The sequence below is a fragment of the Mus caroli genome, unplaced genomic scaffold (genome assembly GCF_978045245.1).
Source record: "Mus caroli unplaced genomic scaffold, Mus_caroli_1 scaffold_1, whole genome shotgun sequence".
NCBI lineage: Eukaryota > Metazoa > Chordata > Mammalia > Rodentia > Muridae > Mus > Mus caroli.
The window spans coordinates 6,789,108-6,809,032 of record NW_028227256.1 but is presented as its reverse complement, the minus strand read 5'-3'; the positions used below and the strand labels follow the sequence as shown (position 1 = coordinate 6,809,032).

At 40.8% G+C, this 19,925-nt stretch overlaps 1 protein-coding gene across 4 annotated transcripts in view; it reads right to left on the bottom strand.

Moving 5' to 3' along the window:
• Positions 1 to 19,925, bottom strand: part of Sgk3 (serum/glucocorticoid regulated kinase family member 3) — a 112,142-nt gene that overhangs the window by 8,752 nt on the left and 83,465 nt on the right. For all 4 annotated transcript variants that reach the window (XM_029476220.2, XM_021159785.3, XM_029476233.2 and 1 more), the window contains 9 exons: positions 18,108 to 18,165; positions 14,000 to 14,083; positions 13,781 to 13,912; positions 11,114 to 11,226; positions 10,970 to 11,006; positions 9,867 to 9,953; positions 9,478 to 9,573; positions 6,628 to 6,783; positions 4,508 to 4,597 (listed from right to left, as the gene is read on the bottom strand). In XM_029476220.2, coding sequence (XP_029332080.1) covers positions 4,508 to 4,597; positions 6,628 to 6,783; positions 9,478 to 9,573; positions 9,867 to 9,953; positions 10,970 to 11,006; positions 11,114 to 11,226; positions 13,781 to 13,912; positions 14,000 to 14,083; positions 18,108 to 18,165 — 853 coding nt within the window. The remainder of the gene's footprint in view (positions 1 to 4,507; positions 4,598 to 6,627; positions 6,784 to 9,477; positions 9,574 to 9,866; positions 9,954 to 10,969; positions 11,007 to 11,113; positions 11,227 to 13,780; positions 13,913 to 13,999; positions 14,084 to 18,107; positions 18,166 to 19,925) is intronic.

The window sequence follows — 19,925 nt, the reverse complement described above, 5'->3', positions numbered from 1 at the left end:
TAAAGAAGGAGGTGCCAAGCTGGGTGGTGAAAAGCATTCCTTTAATCCCAGTACTCAGGAAAGTGAATCTCTGAGTTCAAGGCCAGCCTGGTCTACAGAGTGAGTTCCAGGGCTACATAGAGAAACCCTGTCTTTACAAACTAACTAAACTAACCAATCAACTAAACAAATGATTCCAGTTAAAGAAGTAGGTGTCAAGAAATTGAGACTATATCGTACCTAAGACTTGAGACTAGATAGTGCCTAAAAACTAGAGGCTATGTAGTGCCTAAGAACTCAATAGTGCCTAAGAACTTGAGAATAGATAGTGCCTAAGAACTAGAGGCTATGTAGTGCCTAAGAACTCAATAGTACCTAAGAACTCCAGGCTTTATTGTATCTAAGAACTAGAGATGACTATGTAGTACCTAAGAATTTGAGACTATATAGAGGAAAATCTAATACTATTATTCTGCTAAAGGAATACAGCAATAAAATGAGTCCTAATGTCATACTACTATATCATAGATCAGTACCTTTTTTATCCATCATTAGAGAACCTTCTTCTTGCAGTAGACTGGAACTAACAAAGAAACCCACAACTGGATAATGTGCAGAGTGAGAGACTTTGGAGCACTCAGTCCTAAATGAGATATCTTCATCAAAGCCTCCCTATGAAGGCACAGCGACATATGTGGGAAAGGAGGCAGAAAGATCTAAAGGGTCAGAGGTCACGGATGAGTATAAAGAAACAGTGTCTTCTAGACACAACAGGACTGATACACATGCAAAAAGCATACACAAGTTCAAGCCAGATAAAGCCAGTGAGGGGGAAATGGACATGGGTTCCCACCCCTAACCAAGAAGCTATCTGCATTTGATACCCACTAGCAAAGGGAAAAAAATCAGTTTCCTCCGGTGGAATCTCTGTCTCTCTGGTTATATTAACCACCCATCAGGAAGGCACCACACCCAGGAGTAGATGCCCAACACAAAATGAATTAATTCAATGGTGTTTTGTAGGCTTCCTGTCTCCTTTTCCTTTAGATTTTCTTTCTTTCTTTCTTTTTTTTTTTTTTTGTCTTGTTGGTCTTTGGTTTCTTTTGATTTCCATTTGTTCCATTGTGTATGTGTACTTTGCTTTTTTGTTTTGTTTTTGTGGCTTCTCTTTTTTCTTTTTCTTTTTTAAGATTTATTTATTATTATACATAAGTACACTGTAGCTGTCTTCAGATGCACCAGAAGAGGGCGTGAGATCTCATTACGGGTAGTTGTGAGCCTCAATATTGGTTGCTGGGATTTGAACTCAGGACCTTCGGAAGAGCAGTCAGTCCTCTTACCCACTGAGCCATCTCACCAGCCCCTTCTTTTTCATTTTTGTTTTTTGACACAGGGTTTCTCTGTGTAGCCCTGCCTGTTTGGGAACTTTCTCTGTAGAACATGCTGGCCTCAAACTCAGTCTCCTGAGTGCTGGAATTAAAGGTATGTATCACTATGCCCAACTGATTGTGTACTGTTAGGCAAAAGAACATAAAGTTGGGTGGATAGTAAGCGAGGAAGCGGGTAGGATCTGAGAGAAACTGGGGGAGGAAAAAAAATGATCAAAATCTATCTTTAAAAAAATTTTTTTAAAACATTTTATTATTATTATTATTATTTGGTTTTTTGAGACAGGGTTTCTCTAGCTGTCCTGGAACTCAGTCTGTAGACCAGGCTGTCCTCGAACTCATAAATCTGCCTGCCTCTGCCTTCCAAGTGGTGGGATTAAAGACATGCGCCACCACTGCCCAGCCACATGTGTGTGTGCACACACACACACATATACCACATGTATGGATGAGGGAGAGGGAGAGGGAGAGGGATGGGGGGAGGGGAGAGGGGGGAGGGGAGAGGGGGAGGAGGAAGAGGAAGAAGGGGAGGGGAGAGGGGGAGAGGGGAAGGGGGAGAGGGAGAGAGAACAAACAGCACTGGCTACTCTTCTAGAGGATAAAGGACCTGGATTCGATTCCTGGCACCTACGTGATGGCTCATGAGATTTGACACTTCTAGTCTCCATGAACACTGTATGCACTTGGTGCGCATATGCATATCCAGTGTAATACTCATACACTTACACAAAAAGAAAAATAAAGGGGGCTGGTGAGATGGCTCAGTGGGTAAGAGCACCCGACTGCTCTTCCGAAGGTCCAGAGTTCAAATCCCAGCAACCACATGGTGGCTCACAACCATCCGCAACGAGATCTGGCGCCCTCTTCTGGAGTGTCTGAAGACAGCTACAGTGTACTTACATATAATAAATAAATAAAATCTTTAAAAAAAAAAAAAGAAAAATAAAATCTCAAAAAAAAAAAAAAGTATTGTAGAGGATCCATGTTTTGTTCCCAGCATCTATATCAGATGGCTCACATCAGCTTTAACTTCAGTTTCAGGGATCCAATGGCCTCTTATAGTCTCAGCAGGGACCAGGGATGGAAGCATGTGGCGCTTAAATGCATACTGAGCGGAAGCGCACACACACACACACAGGTATTTAAAATCATTTCAGAACTGGGAGTTTATCCCAGGGATAGGAGCACCTGCTTCAGCAACCCTTATGCCAATGTGCTCAGTAACACACAGACACAAATTAATGCAGAACACAGCAGAAACTTTCATCAACTTTTGAGTATGAAACGTTGCAATTCTTTATATCATTTCCTTTTCTCTATACACTTGCTTTCTCTTCAGTGAAGAATGAGGACTGAGCCTCCCTAACCCTGAAAGTGAAAATCAGGAACAAAACTGTCCTTAACAGAGTAGTCATTTCTCAAACTATCAATTCCGAACTACGTAAAACAAGCCAGGGTACAAACACTGCTATGTCAGATGGTGTAAAAAATCACAGTCATTCTGCAGAGTCTAACCTTTCACCAAGACAGGGTATACAAAATAACATTACTTCCTAGAGTAATTTCCTTATCCCCCTAAGTTTCACAGCAACAACAAATGAAGAGATTTGGGGCTGGGAGGGATGGTCACTTGCTGAATTATTTGTTTAGCCAGGGGAAGATGAGTTGGAGTTCAGGTTTTAAAACACTGGCCTGGTGACACTTGTGCCATTCCAGCACAGGAAGGTGTAGTCAGTCAGGTTTCTGGGCTCACTGGTCAGCCAGCCTAGTTTCAGGCCAGTAAGAGTCTTTGTCTCACAACACAAAATAAAACAAAACAACATGGGTGACGCCTAAGGAGTGACGTCAAGGATTTGGTCTGTCCATCACAGGAATGTGCATGCCCACCCATGCAAACACAGGGCAACCCTGGAATCACACCCAGATTTGCATATTGGTGTTGTCACTTCTCATCTGTCTGCGACTATCCTCTGCTAATTTATAAACAGACACACTGATGAGGCATGCATAAGAGTAGTGAGTTTGCAGCTCATCTGAGGGGCAGCTCATGTGAAACAGCCAACACAAAATATGTAAGTCCAGGAAGAAGGCCGTCAGTGGTTACTAACATTATTACCAACCTTCCGATGACTATTAACAATCTATGTTGCTTTCTAAAACTTTACACATTGCTAATTCTAATGCACCTCTCATCACCTTTTTGCTTAAAACCATATCTTTAGTAAACTGCCTCCATCAGTAGATCTAACAAGGGTAGCTAATACGAACATTTTAATAATACTTTTATTATTTTCTTTCTTTTTGGTTTTTCTGTGTTTCTCTGTGTAGCCCTGGCTGTCCTGGAACTCACTCTGTAGACCAGGCTGGCCTTGAACTCAGAAATCTGCCTGCCTCTGCCCAGCTTATTAATTTCTAGAAGTGCTAGGACAAACGCCAGGAAAAGACTTTGCTTAGGGCCAAAGATACAGTTGGGCTGATAAGAGTATTTAGCAAGCAAGCATAAGGACCCGAGTTCAGATCTCCAGGACTTAGTCACGATCTGAGCAGGGTTTACACATGAGTCCTCCTGGCACCAAAAAGGCAGAGACAGGTGGATCCTTGCAGCTAACTGGCAAGGCTGCCTAGCTGAAATGAGTCAGCTCAGGTTTAGTGACAGAGCCTGTCTCAAAAACTAAAGTGGGCAAGACTGTGGAGGATACTTCAACCTCTGGCACATCCACGCGCACATGCACACGCGCACACACGTACATACAACACTATACCTATACACACATTTGTTAGGAAATAATTGCACTTGGATGCTGGTTTACTATGTATAGAAATGGTAATGGCTACCTTAGCTTCCATCTACTAAGCCCATCCTTTTGACCTTTAAGAAGCACTCATAATTACTATGCAGGAAGATATTTAATAACTGTGGTCTTACTGGTCACCTTGAAGTTTCTGTTGCTTTCTTCTCTTCATGTTTTTGTGAAATGCTAGGCAAGTCCTCCACCACTGAGCTAGGCACCACTCAGTGAGGGTGCACAGATCTTCAGGGCCTGGCTCCTTTAATTCAGGCTGGCTGTGGGGATCCATTTCCTAAGTCATAGTGAACTTAAGTTCTAGATTTCACTATTTTACATAAGACACATACTTACCACATTAGGGTTAAATGGAGGTGGGATCTTTTTTTGTATGAGGTCAGTCCAGCTGAGTGACTCAAAAAAAGGATGATTCTGGATTTCAAGCTAGAATATTAAAAAAAGTTTTTTTAGTAATGACATAAATTTAAGTATTCATTGAAGAATCTTACAAGGTGAAACTACGTCCTTTAATCTGTTTTTAATCTGATACTGATGTTGGACATAGGCCCTGGAAAGGCAGGTATTTAGGTTAAACGGGGTTAACAATCCTGTCCTAAATATTTCATGGAGTCTTCAAAGATGAGCATAAAAATGTGGAAATGAAAGTATCATTAAAAAGTCAGCACAGGGCTGGTGAGATGGCTCAGTGGGTAAGAGCACCCGACTGCTCTTCCGAAGGTCCAGAGTTCAAATCCCAGCAACCACATGGTGGCTCACAACCATCCGTAACGAGATCTGGCGCCCTCTTCTGGAGTGTCTGAAGACAGCTACAGTGTACTTACATATAATAAATAAATAAATCTTTAAAAAAAAAAAAGTATTTAAAAAATAAATAAAAAATAAAAAGTCAGCACAGTCTTACACAGGGGACAGATGTGAAAGTTGTGGGGAGGGCCTGCTTACACAGGGGACAGATGTGAAAGCTGTGGGGAGGGCCTGCTTACACAGGGGACAGACATGAAAGCTGTGGGAGGGGCCTGATTACACCAAGGCACAGCACAGTCCAGTTCTATAGCAGTTATAAAGTAGGGCTCAACCTACAAAGCTTGTGGGTTAGGAAAAAAAATTCTATGCAATGTCTTAAGTGGGCACCTTTAAAAAAAGACAATTTATTTGTGTGTATCTGCACATATGCACACATGTATGTGTGAATGTCTGTGGTGTGTGCATGTGTGTGTGTGTGTGCAGGTGCCCAGAGTTCAGAAGAGAAATCGAATTCCTTGAAGCTAGTGTCATAGGTGTTTGTGAACCACTTGGTATGTGTGCTGGATACTAAACTCTGCTTCTTTTATTTCTTAAAAAACAAAATAAAAAATAAACAAAGAAAATGAGAAATGACTATTGACTTCTGAAAGCTACATTAAGAATTAAGTAGACAGTAAGAAAGTAAACTGATGAATGAAGGGAGCTTGGGTAGTTTGGTTGAGAGAGTGAGTCCTGCAGTACAGATAGGGAATATTCTCATTAATGTTCATATTCTCTTGTCTCTTTTCCCTCTCACACACATACAGTTGGTTAAATATGGAAGTTGGTAAGAGAGAGAGTCTGTTTCTCAGACTTGCGGCCAGAACAACCAAATGGAAATGAAGGCATTTCATGTGGAAAGGAACACAGACTGTCAGCAAGACAGGGCCTTGGACTGCCTGGAACTGGAATTACAGATGGTGGTGACCTTCTCATGTGCTGAGGATCAAACATGGTCCTCCAGAAAAGCAAGCAGCACTCTTAACCCCCAAACTGTTGCTCCAGCCCCTTAAATTTTCCTTAACAAAGAAAATAATTTAAACACTACCATAGTCTTAAACCCCAACAAAAACTTATGAGTTGGGTGGTTTGTGTTTTAAGTTTGTATTACTTAGCGGTAAAACTTTAAATTTCTAGGTTGGGTGTGGTGGCACACTCCTGTAATCCCAGCGCTTGGGAGACAGAGGCAGGTGGATGGCAGCTGGTTTGAGTTTAGTCTGCACATCACAGACTTTTTTCTCAAAATAAAATAAAACAAACAAATAGTAACAACAAAATACAAAAAATAAAATTTCTGGGCATGGCACACATTTCTAATCCTAGCACTCAAGAGGCTGAGGGAGAGAACATTAGATTTTGAGCTATGTATTAAAATTTTCTTCTAAAATAAACTAACAAAAAAAAAAATCAAAGTAGTAAATGTACCATATGACACCTCATAAAAAGAGGGAAGGAGCAATTGTCGGAAATGAAAATCAGTAAGTAGCGGGGTATAAAAGCTGGACAGAGAACTAAATTAAAGTACATGAACACTACTGAAACCTGGGACAAGAATCCCCCCATTTACCCCGATTCTGTAATAATGTTTCACTAAATACCAAATAAAATAAGGACTTATCTCCACATTTTAATTAAGTTTAACAACTGGTACTCAGAAACATGATACATACAAAGTCTTCTTTGGCACCAAGTCGATTTTGTCTGTTTTTTTCTAGGAGTTCTTCCAGAATGGACCAGGCGGTGAGACTCACTCCTGGTCTCAAGTTTAAGGGCTTGTGAAGAATATTGTCATACATTTCAGCAACATCTCGGCAGTAAAAAGGAGGCTGGAAAAATTTTTTAAAACAGCAAAACAACACAAGAGGCTAGTGAGTTATGTGAAAATGGTTTAAAAGATGTTGGACTGTTGAGTGAGGTGTCCCACACTATCAATCCCAGAACTTGGAAGATAGAGGCAGGTAGATCTCTGAGTTCTAGAGAGGCAGGTAGATCTCTATGAGTTCTAGCAAAGTCTACATGGTGAATTTCAGGCCAAGCAGGACCACACAGTGAAACACTGTGTTCCAAAAGAAAAGATGTTGGACCTGACCTTGGTCTTCAGAGAGGCTGGGTCCTGAGAGTTACAGAAACGCAGTACCTCCTGGAGAATGCAGCTATCAATAGTGTATGGCAAAGAGATTTAATTTGTGTTCGTTGGCTGGAATAATACTTTTACTAGTTCTTTGTAGACTGCTTTTAAATCACACACTTGTATTAGTATATTTTACAAAAGATAAGGATGGGTCGGCCATATCACAGTGTGGTGGCTCGAATATCTCCACCTCCCACCCTCACTCCATAGGCTCCTATACTTGAATGCTTAGTCAGCAGGAAATAGCACTATTTGAGAAGGATTAGTTGTTGGAGTAAGTGTGTCACTGGGGGCGGGACTTTGAGGTTTTAAAAGCCCTTGCCAGGTCAAGTGTCTCTTTCTGTATCTTGGCCTATGAATTGGGATATAGCTCTCAGCTATTGCTCCGGTTCCATGGTCCTCACCATGATGATACTGAGCTAAGCCTCTGAAACTGTCAACAAGCCCCACATTAAATGGTTCCTTTTATAAGAGTTGCCTTGGTCACGGTGTCTCTCTCTTCAGAGTCAGAGAGCAGTGACTGAGACACAGGTATGATGATAGTTACAGGGAATAGGCATTCCAGACCCATCAAATAACAAATATCAAATGACTTAAGATTTGAGAATAAAATCATCAAACATGTAGATAGCAACCTGAAGACAGTGTTCCTTCATAAGTACATGTGACAATTACAGTCTGAGGAGAATACCTCAGAATTAATTATCTAGCTAAAAGCTTTGAAATAAAAATATTATTTAAAGTTAATGGAGTTTTATAGCTCTGTCAATTTTCAGGGTTTTTGGTTTGTTGTTTTTGGTAAGAAAGTAAAAAAAATTTTTTTTTGCCTTTTAAAATATAACCTTATTTTATACTTTCAAAGTCCTTCAAAGAATACAAAGAATTCTGAAATATCTAGATGACAATCAGTGGCTAAATAAAGTTAAGGTATTAAGTAATTATCTGATATCTATTGTCATTAGCATTACTTAAAAGGTAGCTTTTAACAAGCCATTTACAGCTGAGGGAAGGGCGGTGTTATCTGTCTATTATTCTGTGGAATCTAAAATATGCTAATTTTTTTGAGACAGTGTTTCTCTGTGTAGCCCTGGCTGTCCTGGAACTCACTCTGTAGACCAGGCTGGCCTCGAACTCAGAAATTCGCCTGCCTCTGCCTCCCAAGTGCTGGGACAAAAGGCGTGTGCCACCAATGCCCGGCTAAATATGCTGATCTTTATTGAGCTCAGCTTGTAGGACACACATACACATACACATACACACACACACACACACACACACACACACACACACACACACTCCCCCCACCCCACCCCCCCTCTCTCTCCTGAGCCGATGAGCATTTAACACTAGCACTGTCTACTACCTCAAAGGTCACTGCATAGGGCTGCTGAACACATAGGGACCACAGAAAATATCTAGAAAGCAATTCAAATATTTCAAATGGGCTAGAGAAAAGCAAAATTTAGGTGCTGTCCTAGGAGATGGCTCAGTCACTGAAGTACTTGCTATGCAAACATGAGGCCCCACACCCATATCTTCAGTACCCACATAAAATTGTGCCTGTAATCCAGTGCAGGGTGCAGAAATACAAAGCTACGTAGGGCTTGCTAACATACCAATTTAACCATATCGGTGAGCTACAGGTTCAGTAAGAGACTGTCTCAAAAAATAAGGTGGATAGCTATTGACAAAGACACCTACCACTGACTTTTAGCTTGCACACACTCCACATAAAAGAAAAACAAATATACTGTTATGAAGATATGTAAACTAAAAAGCCTATCCCTGGGTTGGAGTGGTATCTTAGTATAGCTATAAAATTTCCATTTTAACCAGTAGCGCTGGCTGGCCTTAGGCATCCTTACTGAAAACTGTGGAATTTAACTGCACAGTAAACATCTTTTTTTTTTGTCAGTGAATTCTTTAACCCAGGATGTTTTCAGGGAAGGGAAACACGTGGTATCCAGTGCTATAAAAGCTGGAAATGCCTGTATTAACTCATCCCCATGAGAACAGAATGAAAGGCAAAACCCCAAAGCATCATCGTTTAAGACATAATAGCAATCTGTTAATAACTGAAAACTCTTTTATTTTCATCTTTCTGAAACTAGGCAGGTGATGTCTGATGTAAACAAAATGAAAGAAAACAAGAAAGTTCAACATTATGACTGGGTGTCTATTTCTAAAAGTGCCCGAAGAAATACCTAAAGGAATACCGAAATTATATATTGGTGTTTGAAAGTAATGAAGCCTTTCTTTATGTAAGTATTCCTAAAATGGTTTCAGACTCATTTAACAAGGCATTGTTGGTACTACCTAAGCATCTTCAGGATTACTAATTACTATGTCATCAATGGTGCAGTGAACAATGAGGAATAGAAACACATACCAGCCCGTACAGCATCTCATACAGAACAGCTCCCAGGCACCACCAGTCCACAGTGTTGTCATAGGGCTGTTTTCTGATTACTTCAGGTGCAAGGTACTACAGAAAAAATGGAAACGTTACAGCAACCCAGTGAACACAAGACAGAATTTAGGATCTGAAAAGGGAACAAATTTAAGGTACTGTAACTCACACTAAATAAGTGCTATCTAGATTTTCAAATGAGTTGGGTCTTGTGGCTGTCACAACCAGTGAAAAATACCCACTGTACACTCTAAGTCCCTAGAAAGCTGGAAGCTCTAACAGGTTTTATTTCACCTCTTCTGTAGATGTAGGGTATGACTTGTATTTATAGTTTATAAATTATATCAATGATCAGACATATTTCTTACCTCTGGTGTACCACAAAAAGTTGTGGTGGTATCAGAAATAGCGATTCCTTCTTTGCAAAGTCCAAAATCCGTTAAGACAACATGTCCCTGACAACAGAAGTCGGCAAGATAAAGCAACGTGTAGACAGGAATTAACAAGCTTCTCACTGTAACAACTTTACTTTTCGTTTTCTGAGACAGAGCCCTAGGCTGGCCTTACGCTTTAGAATAGCTTGAGCCTCCTGCCCCAAGTGCTGGGATAGTAGGTATGTACAGCTGTGCCTTTTTTTTTTTTTTAAAGTAAGGTGAATCCAGGGCTGCCTACATGCTAGGCAATTGCTCTACCTACTGAGTTATATCCTTGGAGCTGAACTGATAATTTGAAACCCTTCTTATTTTAAAATAACTATAATAACAAATAAAATTTCAAAAACAGTAGAGATTGTAACCTCATCGAGCTTACCCCAGAGCCGACGTTTTGTTACAATGTCGAGCAAGAAATTCACATTAGTACAAAAGTGCTAATAACAATACTGGCTTTACTTGGTGTCACTCCTTTGCATATGTGTAATCCTGTGTTCATGTGCAGTTCTATGCATTGTACGTGTACTGTTGTAGGTCTCACCACAGTCAAGACAGAACTACTTCCTTGCAAGGGGCCTCGTGCTAGTTCTTTATCTTTGTGAGCAAGCTTGCTTGCTTGCTTGCTTGCTTGCTTGCTTGCTTGCTTCCTTCCTTCCTTCCTTCCTTCCTTCCTTCGTTTCTAGGTTTATTTATTTTATGTATGTGAATACACTGTGGCTGTCTTCAGACACACCAGAAGAGGACATCGGATCCCATTACAGATGGTTGTGAACCACCATGAGGTTGCTGGGAATTGAACTCAGGACCTCTGGGAAGAGCAGTTCATGCTCTTAACCACTGAGCCATCTCTCCAGCCCTGGGCTCTCTTTTCTCAACCTGGTCCCTTATAAACACTAACAGGATAATCAAAGTATAACGTCACGTCAAGACTCGTACGGAAATGCAATCACAGAGTAAGGAAGCTTTAAGACAATTTCCTACCATGCCTAACAACAACAACGAAATAAAAACTACAAGATTTTAAATAAGATCACACTTACCATTGAATCCAAAAGAATATTTTCTGGTTTCAAGTCTCTATATTGAATTAAAAGAAAAGAAAAATATGACTATCATCTGAAATATTTCAAGAAACCGTAACCATTTCAGGAGGTGTCTCCATGTGGTATAAAAAGATGACTCACCTGTACACTATTTTGATGGAGTGCAGGTAGCCCAAGGCACTGGCGATCTCCGCGGCATAAAACCTCGCTCTGGGTTCAGGAAAAGACCTTTCCCTTTGGAGGTGAAAGAAGAGCTGCAGGGCGGAGGGAAGCTGTTAGGGTGCTCACATGTGGCAGGCATCACACAAAAGCATTGCTTCTGATACACTGATCGTAAGATGAAGGCTCACAAACCCCGCTGTCCTGTCCGTATCTCATCTTCAACCGTGTGTCCGTCTCTTACCCAGCTACTGTGCCACTGTCTTCAAACATGTGTCTGTGTTGCTCTCACTGAATTCTCTCATTTCCCATGTACTACACTCAGTTCTCAGTGTGACAGTCTCCACACTTTGCGGATAGCCGCTTTAGAAGAGATTAAGGAAAATCTACAATCCTGATGCTGCCTGTAACTACCTGTAAATACCATGGAATTACTAGGCCTCGTGGACAGCTTAGTAAACCAAAAGCTCTGTGTGAGGTCTTTATACACTTCTGTCCTTTAATCTGCCCAATCAGCAGACCTGAGGTAGAAGACTGACGAGGAAGCTAGCTCAGAAAGGCTGATCTGACCAGCATCCTAGAACTCATTTTTTGACACTCCACTTGGTTCTAATGACGAGATTAAGTAATACACAAAAGTTCCATGTCCCAGGTCGAGGTTTGAGGTCAACAATGGGAGAACAGGAGGAGCTGGGCGCAGTGGTGCATAACGATCACCCAGTACTCGGAGACTGAGGCCTACAGCCTAGGCTATCTAATGAGACTCTACAAAACAAACAAACGTAAGTCAGGTATGTTGGCACATGCCTGTAAGCCCAGCACTCAGGAAGGAGGCTGAGGCAGAGGGATTGTCACAAGCTTAAGGACAGCCATGGCTGCACAGGGAGTGCCAAGTCAGAAAGAATTACATACATTGCATACATAGCAAGGCTTGACCCAAACAACAGAAACAAAACTACAACAGAACACAGGATGAAGCCAAACTCTACCTCAACCCTTCTTCCTGGCCTTTATCTCCAGTCTACCTACAGACATTTAACACCCTGTAACACCCCCCCCCCCCCACCCAGTGCACTCTACAGGACTTCATCTACTACCACTGAATATCTAAGCAGAGCTCATCTTGTGGATGACAACCATGCATCTTTCCACCTTTGCTGCTCAGGTCTGAACAACCACGGTGTAAAAAGGATCCAAAACCATACCCCCAAAATATGAAGAAACCACAGATAAAAAGGAAACTTGCAGTGGCCCCCTTATCCACTCAGACGTCTCCCATGAACATTTCAAAGACTGAGAAGCAGCGGAGGGAGGCTTGTGACTGAGATGTCTACCTTCAAACTTAAGTGGAACTGAGTAACACTGACAAACTTGTCTCTGAATTCTATTTCTTTACTGCTTGTAACTCACTTTATACTTCATATTTGTTCATGTTCGTTCTCTCTCTCTTCCCTCCTCCTCTCCTCCCCCCTCCCCTTCTCTCTCTCTCTCTCTCTCTCTCTCTCTCTCTCTCTCTCCCTCCCAACCTCTCCCTCTCTCTCGTTTTTTACCACACAAGGTTTCACTATGTAGCCCTGGCTGTCCTGGAACTCACTCTGTAGACCAGGTTGGCCTTGAACTCATAGAGAGCTCCCTTCCTTTGCCTCCCAAGTGCTGGGATCAAAGGCGTGCCACCTTGCCCACCTTCATTCTCTTTTTCTGTCACCTTTATTCTATAGTTAACTGACGTAACATTTAGTCTTTCCTCTTTGCTGAGATGGAGGGATAGAGGACTCCTTTGTAAAGATGTTATAAGATGTACTACTTAAGTGAACTTTAGAGACACTTGTAGATCAGAGGTCATCTGAAATAGAAATCTAAGGGGCTTAGGAAGTAGATCAACGGGGATGGCCAACAGCCTGAAACCTGATACCAGGCTGCTGGAACTCACTCTGTAGCTATAACTCCATGACTCACTACCACTAGCCAGATGGCTTTGTCTTACACAATCTGCCTGTTGTGACAATAAAGTCATCATACACAGAAGCCAGAGTCCTGGGCATATAAGTAACACTTCACACATACTATCGCGCATCAGCCGCTGTAACGGTAGCATTGTTAGAATGGGATTCAATAGTCCTCTGAGTACGTTTTGGGGATCATGGTTTACTGGCACAAACAAAAGAGTGGACTCTGATTACAATTACCTTTTTCTTTCAAAAAACCCTTTCTCTGAGCCAGATCTTGCCAGACTCTAACATGCTGAAATGCATGTGTACTATCAGGAAGGTGGTACAGCATCAAACATTGCGCCACTGGCTTAACTGTGGGGAGGGCTTGCCTTGCTGATGAAGAGTTGGATCGTTTTAGAAAATAACATGTATGGCTAACATTCATAGGCAATGGTTGGAACAACCATTACCTAAATTACACATCCCGCTTTACACTAACATTTCAATTTTGCAATACAGTGTTGACAAAACCACACACGACGCCTGTAACTTCTCTCTGTCCTGCACAGCATGAGGTCCACTGAATACTGTCTTCACTCTCCAACGGCTGTCGGTAAAGCACGGTCAGCCCAGACCTTGCCTGGGAACCTTTTGGATTTCATGCTACTTTTTTTTTTCTAGCCATTGTCTCTATTAGACAACTAATTACAAAACTCACCTCCCCTCCATTAACAAAATCCAGAACAAAATAAAGCTTTTCAGTTGTTTGGAAAGAATAGTGCAATCCAACCAAAAATGGGTGCTTCACATTTTTCAAGAGCACATTGCGTTCAGCCATAATATGTTTTTGCTGGAAAAAAATGCAAAATATCAGTTTGTAGTATACACCAGAAAACAGCTGCTCATACAGAAACAGGCTCGAGCTATTTTACTTTACCTCTTTTCTGTTGAGAACTATTTTTTTCTGTAACACTTTGACAGCATAAAATTTTCCATCCAGTTTCCGTTTTGCAAGAAGAACCTGTTAGAAAGATTTGCAAATGAGTGAAGAGTTCGCAATCTTTTTAAAGTTTCTAAAAATCATGTCCGCAACGGACCTGTGTGTTGTGCTGAAGATTAACCACGACTGGATTTACTTCTGTAATTCTTTTTCTGAGATATTTTAATAAAACCGAAAGGGTTCTGATTATTTGAAAAGCTAGAGCACTTATTTGCTATTTAATATATTGGTAATGAGATTTTTGTTTGTTTGTTTGTTTTGTTTTTTAACTAAATTCATCACCAAATACACATATTCAAGAACTTTCTGTGTATGTTGCCCTTTGAGGAGTTTGCTTAGAAAATACTGAAGCAGGGCCGTGGAGACAGCTCAGTGGGCAAAGGTGACGGCTCTTCCGCCTGATGAGAAGTCTGACTCCTGGGAGCCACGCGGGAGGAGAGAACTGACTCTCACAGGTTCTTTGTGATTTTGATATACAGAGATACTCATAAGTCAATGAAATGCCAAAGCTATAACCTTGGTTGGTACATAAAGGGAGTGATTTTCTTCAGTGAACATAATGCATTGCTATTTTATGCAGGCTTCTCTTACTGGCTCTGAATTCACAAGAGTTCAGAGAAACAATACAACATGGACTGTTGTATTTTTTATAATGGTTTAGCTTGTATGTATATATTTTTTAAAAAATCAGAGGATGTTGTACCAGAAAAGGAAGACATGTTCAAGGTTGTGCTACACATAACAGTGTTTTGGTTCATGACTGGCATGTATGCAATAGCGTATAGTTCATGGCCTAGACATGTAGTAGGCTGTAATATTTAAGTGTGTGTGTAAGTACACTTTGTGATGTCCTTCCTCAGTGATGAAACTGCTTATGGATGCATACATTCAAACACATTTCCAGTACATGATACATGAGAACAACTGTAAGGTATTGGGTTACTAAAGGACATGTCCCAAGGCATTTCAACACCAACTCCTGACACTGGCAAGCTGCTTCTAGAACTGCCCCTGTCTCACTGGTCCACATACACACCCTCAGCATCAGAGCCGTCCAACAGAGGGGCTTCCTGATACACATGCTCACTATACCTCAAACTGTCACGGACATCAAAAGCAAGGGAAGTCTGGGTAACTGACAGCCAAGACGAACCCAAGCAGACATGAAACCTCTGTGTAAAGTGGAAGCTGGATAGGAAAAGAGAAGACGGCAAAAGCTATAAAATCCAAGTAAATGATGCAAGTATGTTAATACTAACGTTTGGAATTCATAAAGATGGAGTCCAAACCCCTTTAGTATTAACATCCAAGCATGTTTTGTGGTTCCTGTCCTTTACTCTATAGCTCTGGCCTGAGCAACACCTGCCTTCTCTACTTCTTCTCCTTTTTAGTGACTCCCACCTACCCGACCCTTCTTTCTGATATAGACTGGCTCATCTTTAAATGTATTCTTAGTACAAACACGGCTTACCCTCACAGTGTGTACCTTTATCTAGTAGCTGGTGGATTCGGACAATACATAAAAAACTAAGAAGCAAATCAGCAAATGAAACTGAACCAAAGCCACTCCCTGGAAAGAGCTGACATGCACACTTGGCCACCACATGCAGGCTTAGCTTATTCACAAATGTACTGCTTTCCCAGCAGGCTCTGACTCTGTACTTGTGTTTGCTTTGCTTTATTTTTGCATATTAGTCTTTCATTTTATTGAACCTTATGGGTTCATATTGTGTACAAAATTTTCAGTTTTTATTAAACATAGCTTGTACATATTAAGACAAATCTCGGTAAGCTTTTACAAAGCCTCTAAAGCACTACGTAGGTCAAGCAGAACACGCCACAACTCCTGCCCCAATCATGGCTTTACCCCACTCCTCCTCAAAGGCAGCTATACCACTATTTTACCATGCAATAACTAATAAGTTCTGCTTTCAAAAATTATATATTTGTAATTATACAGACCATGTCCCCCTTTCATTCCTTTCATTCCAAATTATTGCAGCATGTGGAAGATTTCATGGTCAACGCTATCACACAGAATCTTCCATTATGATGTATATACTCTGGTAAACTATTTGTGAAAAATGATGCTTTGAGCATGCCTGCATATGCCTTTCCTGATGCATATGTGTTCCTGCTCAGTGTGTCACAGGTCATAAATATAATTAGCATCAATGATTAACAACAGTTTTCAACAGTTCAAAAAGAAACACCAAAGAACATAGTAATAAACCGGGCAGTGGTGGAGCACACGCCTTTAATCCCAGCACTCGGGAGGCAGAGGCAGGCGGATTTCTGAGTTCGAGGCCAGCCTGGTCTACAAAGTGAGTTCCAGGACAGCCAGGACTATACAGAGAAACCCTGTCTCGAAAAAAACAAAACAAAAAAATAAACTGGGTGTAAAATAATATTAGAATGTTATAAAATATTGAGAAAGGTTTAATTATTGAAAAGTTTATATCATGTCCATAGATATAAAGACACCAATTCTCCCCCACCTGACCTTATCTGCAGATTGAATGTAATCCAAATTAAATTTCATCATGATTCTAAAATGTACACAGCCATGGAAAGGGCTAAGAATATCTTCCTGGAGGAGAATAGATGGGCTTGTGCTGGCTATCAGGCTGTATTTGTCAAGACATTACAACATGGATGCCATGATAAACAAGCAGACCCGTGGAATAGAAAATAAAGTCTAGAAACAGAACTACAAACCATCATGTCTCAAACCAGATTCGTTCATACATGAATGCCAAGTAATGACAGAGGTGGTCTTGTAGCCCAGTATGTGCCAGGGGGTACTATGTCTCAACAAACTGTACTGTCAGCCATAAAGCCACATGAAAAAAGATGAAGAGTCACCCTACACTGCACACTGCATATAAAACCAATTCCTGTGGCTTCTTGGCATAAGCAGAACTTCAAAGCAACAGCAAAGCCCACTATATGTTCGTTGTGCTTCCATCCGTCTCAGGATGGATGGCATCATGCTATGTTGTCCAGGCTAGCTTCGAACTCACCATCCTCCACCTCGGATTCCCAAGCTTATAATCCTAAGATTATAAGCATGCATCAGCACACCCAGCTAATGTTTGTCACTGTTTTTAGTGCAAAGCAAGGGGAGATTTATCCAGGATTGATGGCCACTAACTTCTTGATATCTGAAATGCTGCGTTTTTAATGGCAGACCACTTATAACATGTGATAAACTGTAGTGACAGAGGGCAGGATCCATGTCTAACTCTGCTGCTGCTGCTTATATAAGTACAATGTAACAAGTGATCACCGTGTATCTGATGAATAAACCAACACAAACAGGATTAGCAGTGTAGCCCTTTCCTGCTCTCAAAGCAACTCAGAAAACGTAAAAGATACCAAAAGCTACAAATATAAGAAAATATAATTATATACTTATATATTAAATAATTATACATATATTAAAATATAATTAAGTATACATATATTAAATTTTACTACAAGTTTTAGTGAAATTTGCAAAAAAGAATAGATATATTTGGTGGTTCAGATAAATTCTCCTGTGACACTTTTGCTGACCGTGCTGGCCTTCCTGGCAGGGCTGGACCCTGTCCCGTTCTGTGATTTCTCTGATGCTCTTGGATTAAGGAAATTTTCCTTTCTTTATAATCCACACAAGTGCCCACTTCAGTTTTTCTAGCCTCCATTTAAAAGGATTCCATCCAAAGGTTATTTCTGACAACTGAGCTGCCCACACCCCGTCAATCCACCTGTTTATTTCACCACAGCCCCACTACCATTTACATTTACCTGGGTGAATTCCTTAATAGACTATTTACCCCAAAAGGCTGTAAGCATCTCTAAGTCAGTTTTCTCAATAGAACCTTGACAAGCACTGGGCACACACTAAGTTTCACCTTAGAATTTCAGCACATGCCTTGTCTCCTTAAGCCTCGGCAGAGAAAGAGTTAAGATTAAGTCCGTCTCCTGCCAAGGGAGAAGCCCAATGACACATGTAAAGCAGACGCTGCCTACTTAATCATGGAAGGGAACAGTAAAAGCTTACCTTGCCAAAGCTGCCCTTTCCAATAACTTTTAAAAAATCGAAGTCAGTTGGTTTAGCACTGAAAGAAATTAACAATGGCAAAAAAAAAAATGAGCCTTCTAGAAATTAAGATATTAACTTTAAATCATTTCCTTGTACCTCATTAATTTAACAAATTAATGTAGGGGAACAAAATCTTTGGCTCTCTGGGCAGTACTTTCTAAGATTTTATACTAGTACATTTCCTTTGTTAAGAGCAATATCATTTTCTCCCAATTAAGTTATATAAACCCTGTTTAAGCTCTGTTTAATAGGTACTTCAATAAAATTCTAAGGGAACAAAATGGAGATAAACTTTCATATGCATTATAATACATAGACACAGTTATAAGAAACCTACATACGTTAAGTTCAAGTAGTGTTTGGTGCTGGGTAATTCTTCAAAACAAGCTACTAGGTGCTAGCAACCAATAAAAATGCTAAGAGTACTTTTTTTTCCTTTTCTTTCTTTTTTTAAAAAGAGATTTATTTATTTTATGTATGTGAGTACACTGTTGCTGTCTTCAGACACACCAGAAGATGGCATCAGATTCCATTACTGATGGCTGTGAGCCACCATGTGGTTGCTGGGAATTGAACTCAGGACCTCTAGAAGAGCAGTCAGTGCTCTTAATCTCTGAGCCATCTCTCCAGCCCCCCAAGGATGCTTTTTGATGGAGAGAAATCTCCAATGTAATGAATTGTTCTCATACATGCATGCAATGAAGGGGATCGAGGAACAGAACTCCAGACAGTGGAGAACAACACTGCCTTTTTGCTTATTCAAACCTAGCAGATAGAAACAGCACTGGCTGTATGTGGGCAAAGGCATGAGAGGCAGCAGGTAGGACAGTGACCTTTATATCTATGAATATTTTCCTACAGACAGCCTGAATGCCTAGGCTGTACCAGAGGAGGAGTCACTTCACTTACGTTTAAAATGTCAAGTAATTAGCAAAACTAACCAACCAACCAACCCACCCACCCATCCCAACAAAAAACAGGTGATCTGATCGGCAGGCTGGCGAAGGACACTGCCACTAAGCCTGATGACTTGAGTTTGATGCTTGGGAACCACATGGTGCAAGCAAAGAACTGACTCCTAAAAGATGCCCTGTGACCTCCACACACAGTAAGTAAATACATAAAGTATAAAGTCTGTTCATACACATACCCTAACACCTGGTGCAGGTTAAATATTTAAAAAGGAGAAAATTAACAAGGATGCATTCAGCAAATAAGCCAGACTCAAGAAAGGCAAATGGTAGGCCGGGCGTGGTGGCGCACGCCTTTAATCCCAGCACTCTGGAGGCAGAGGCAGGCGGATTTCTGAGTTCAAGGCCAGCCTGGTCTACAAAGTGAGTTCCAGGACAGCCAGGGCTACACAGAGAAACCCTGTCTCGAAAAACCAAAAAAAAAAAAAAAAAAAAGAAAGGCAAATGGCACACATTCTCTCTAGATTTAAATACATCTTCTCTCACACACAGAGAATGCAAAAGCAGAAAGACTACAGAGGAAGAGGCAAAGATGTCCAAGGATTTGAAGAACAGAGCAAGACAGGAAGTGACAAAACACGTCTTCTTTCATATGTTGAGTCAAGGTTTAATATGTACACACGTGAATAACATGAAAGTAGAAGGGGGACTACTGGGCAGAGAGGAGGGGGTCAGTGTGTGCGCTGGGGGACAAGTATGAACAGAGCATATTGATACATATATGAAAATGTCATAAGAGGCAAGTATTTTATATGTTAACTAAAAATTAATTAAAAATAAACAGGATATATTAAAATACTTAATG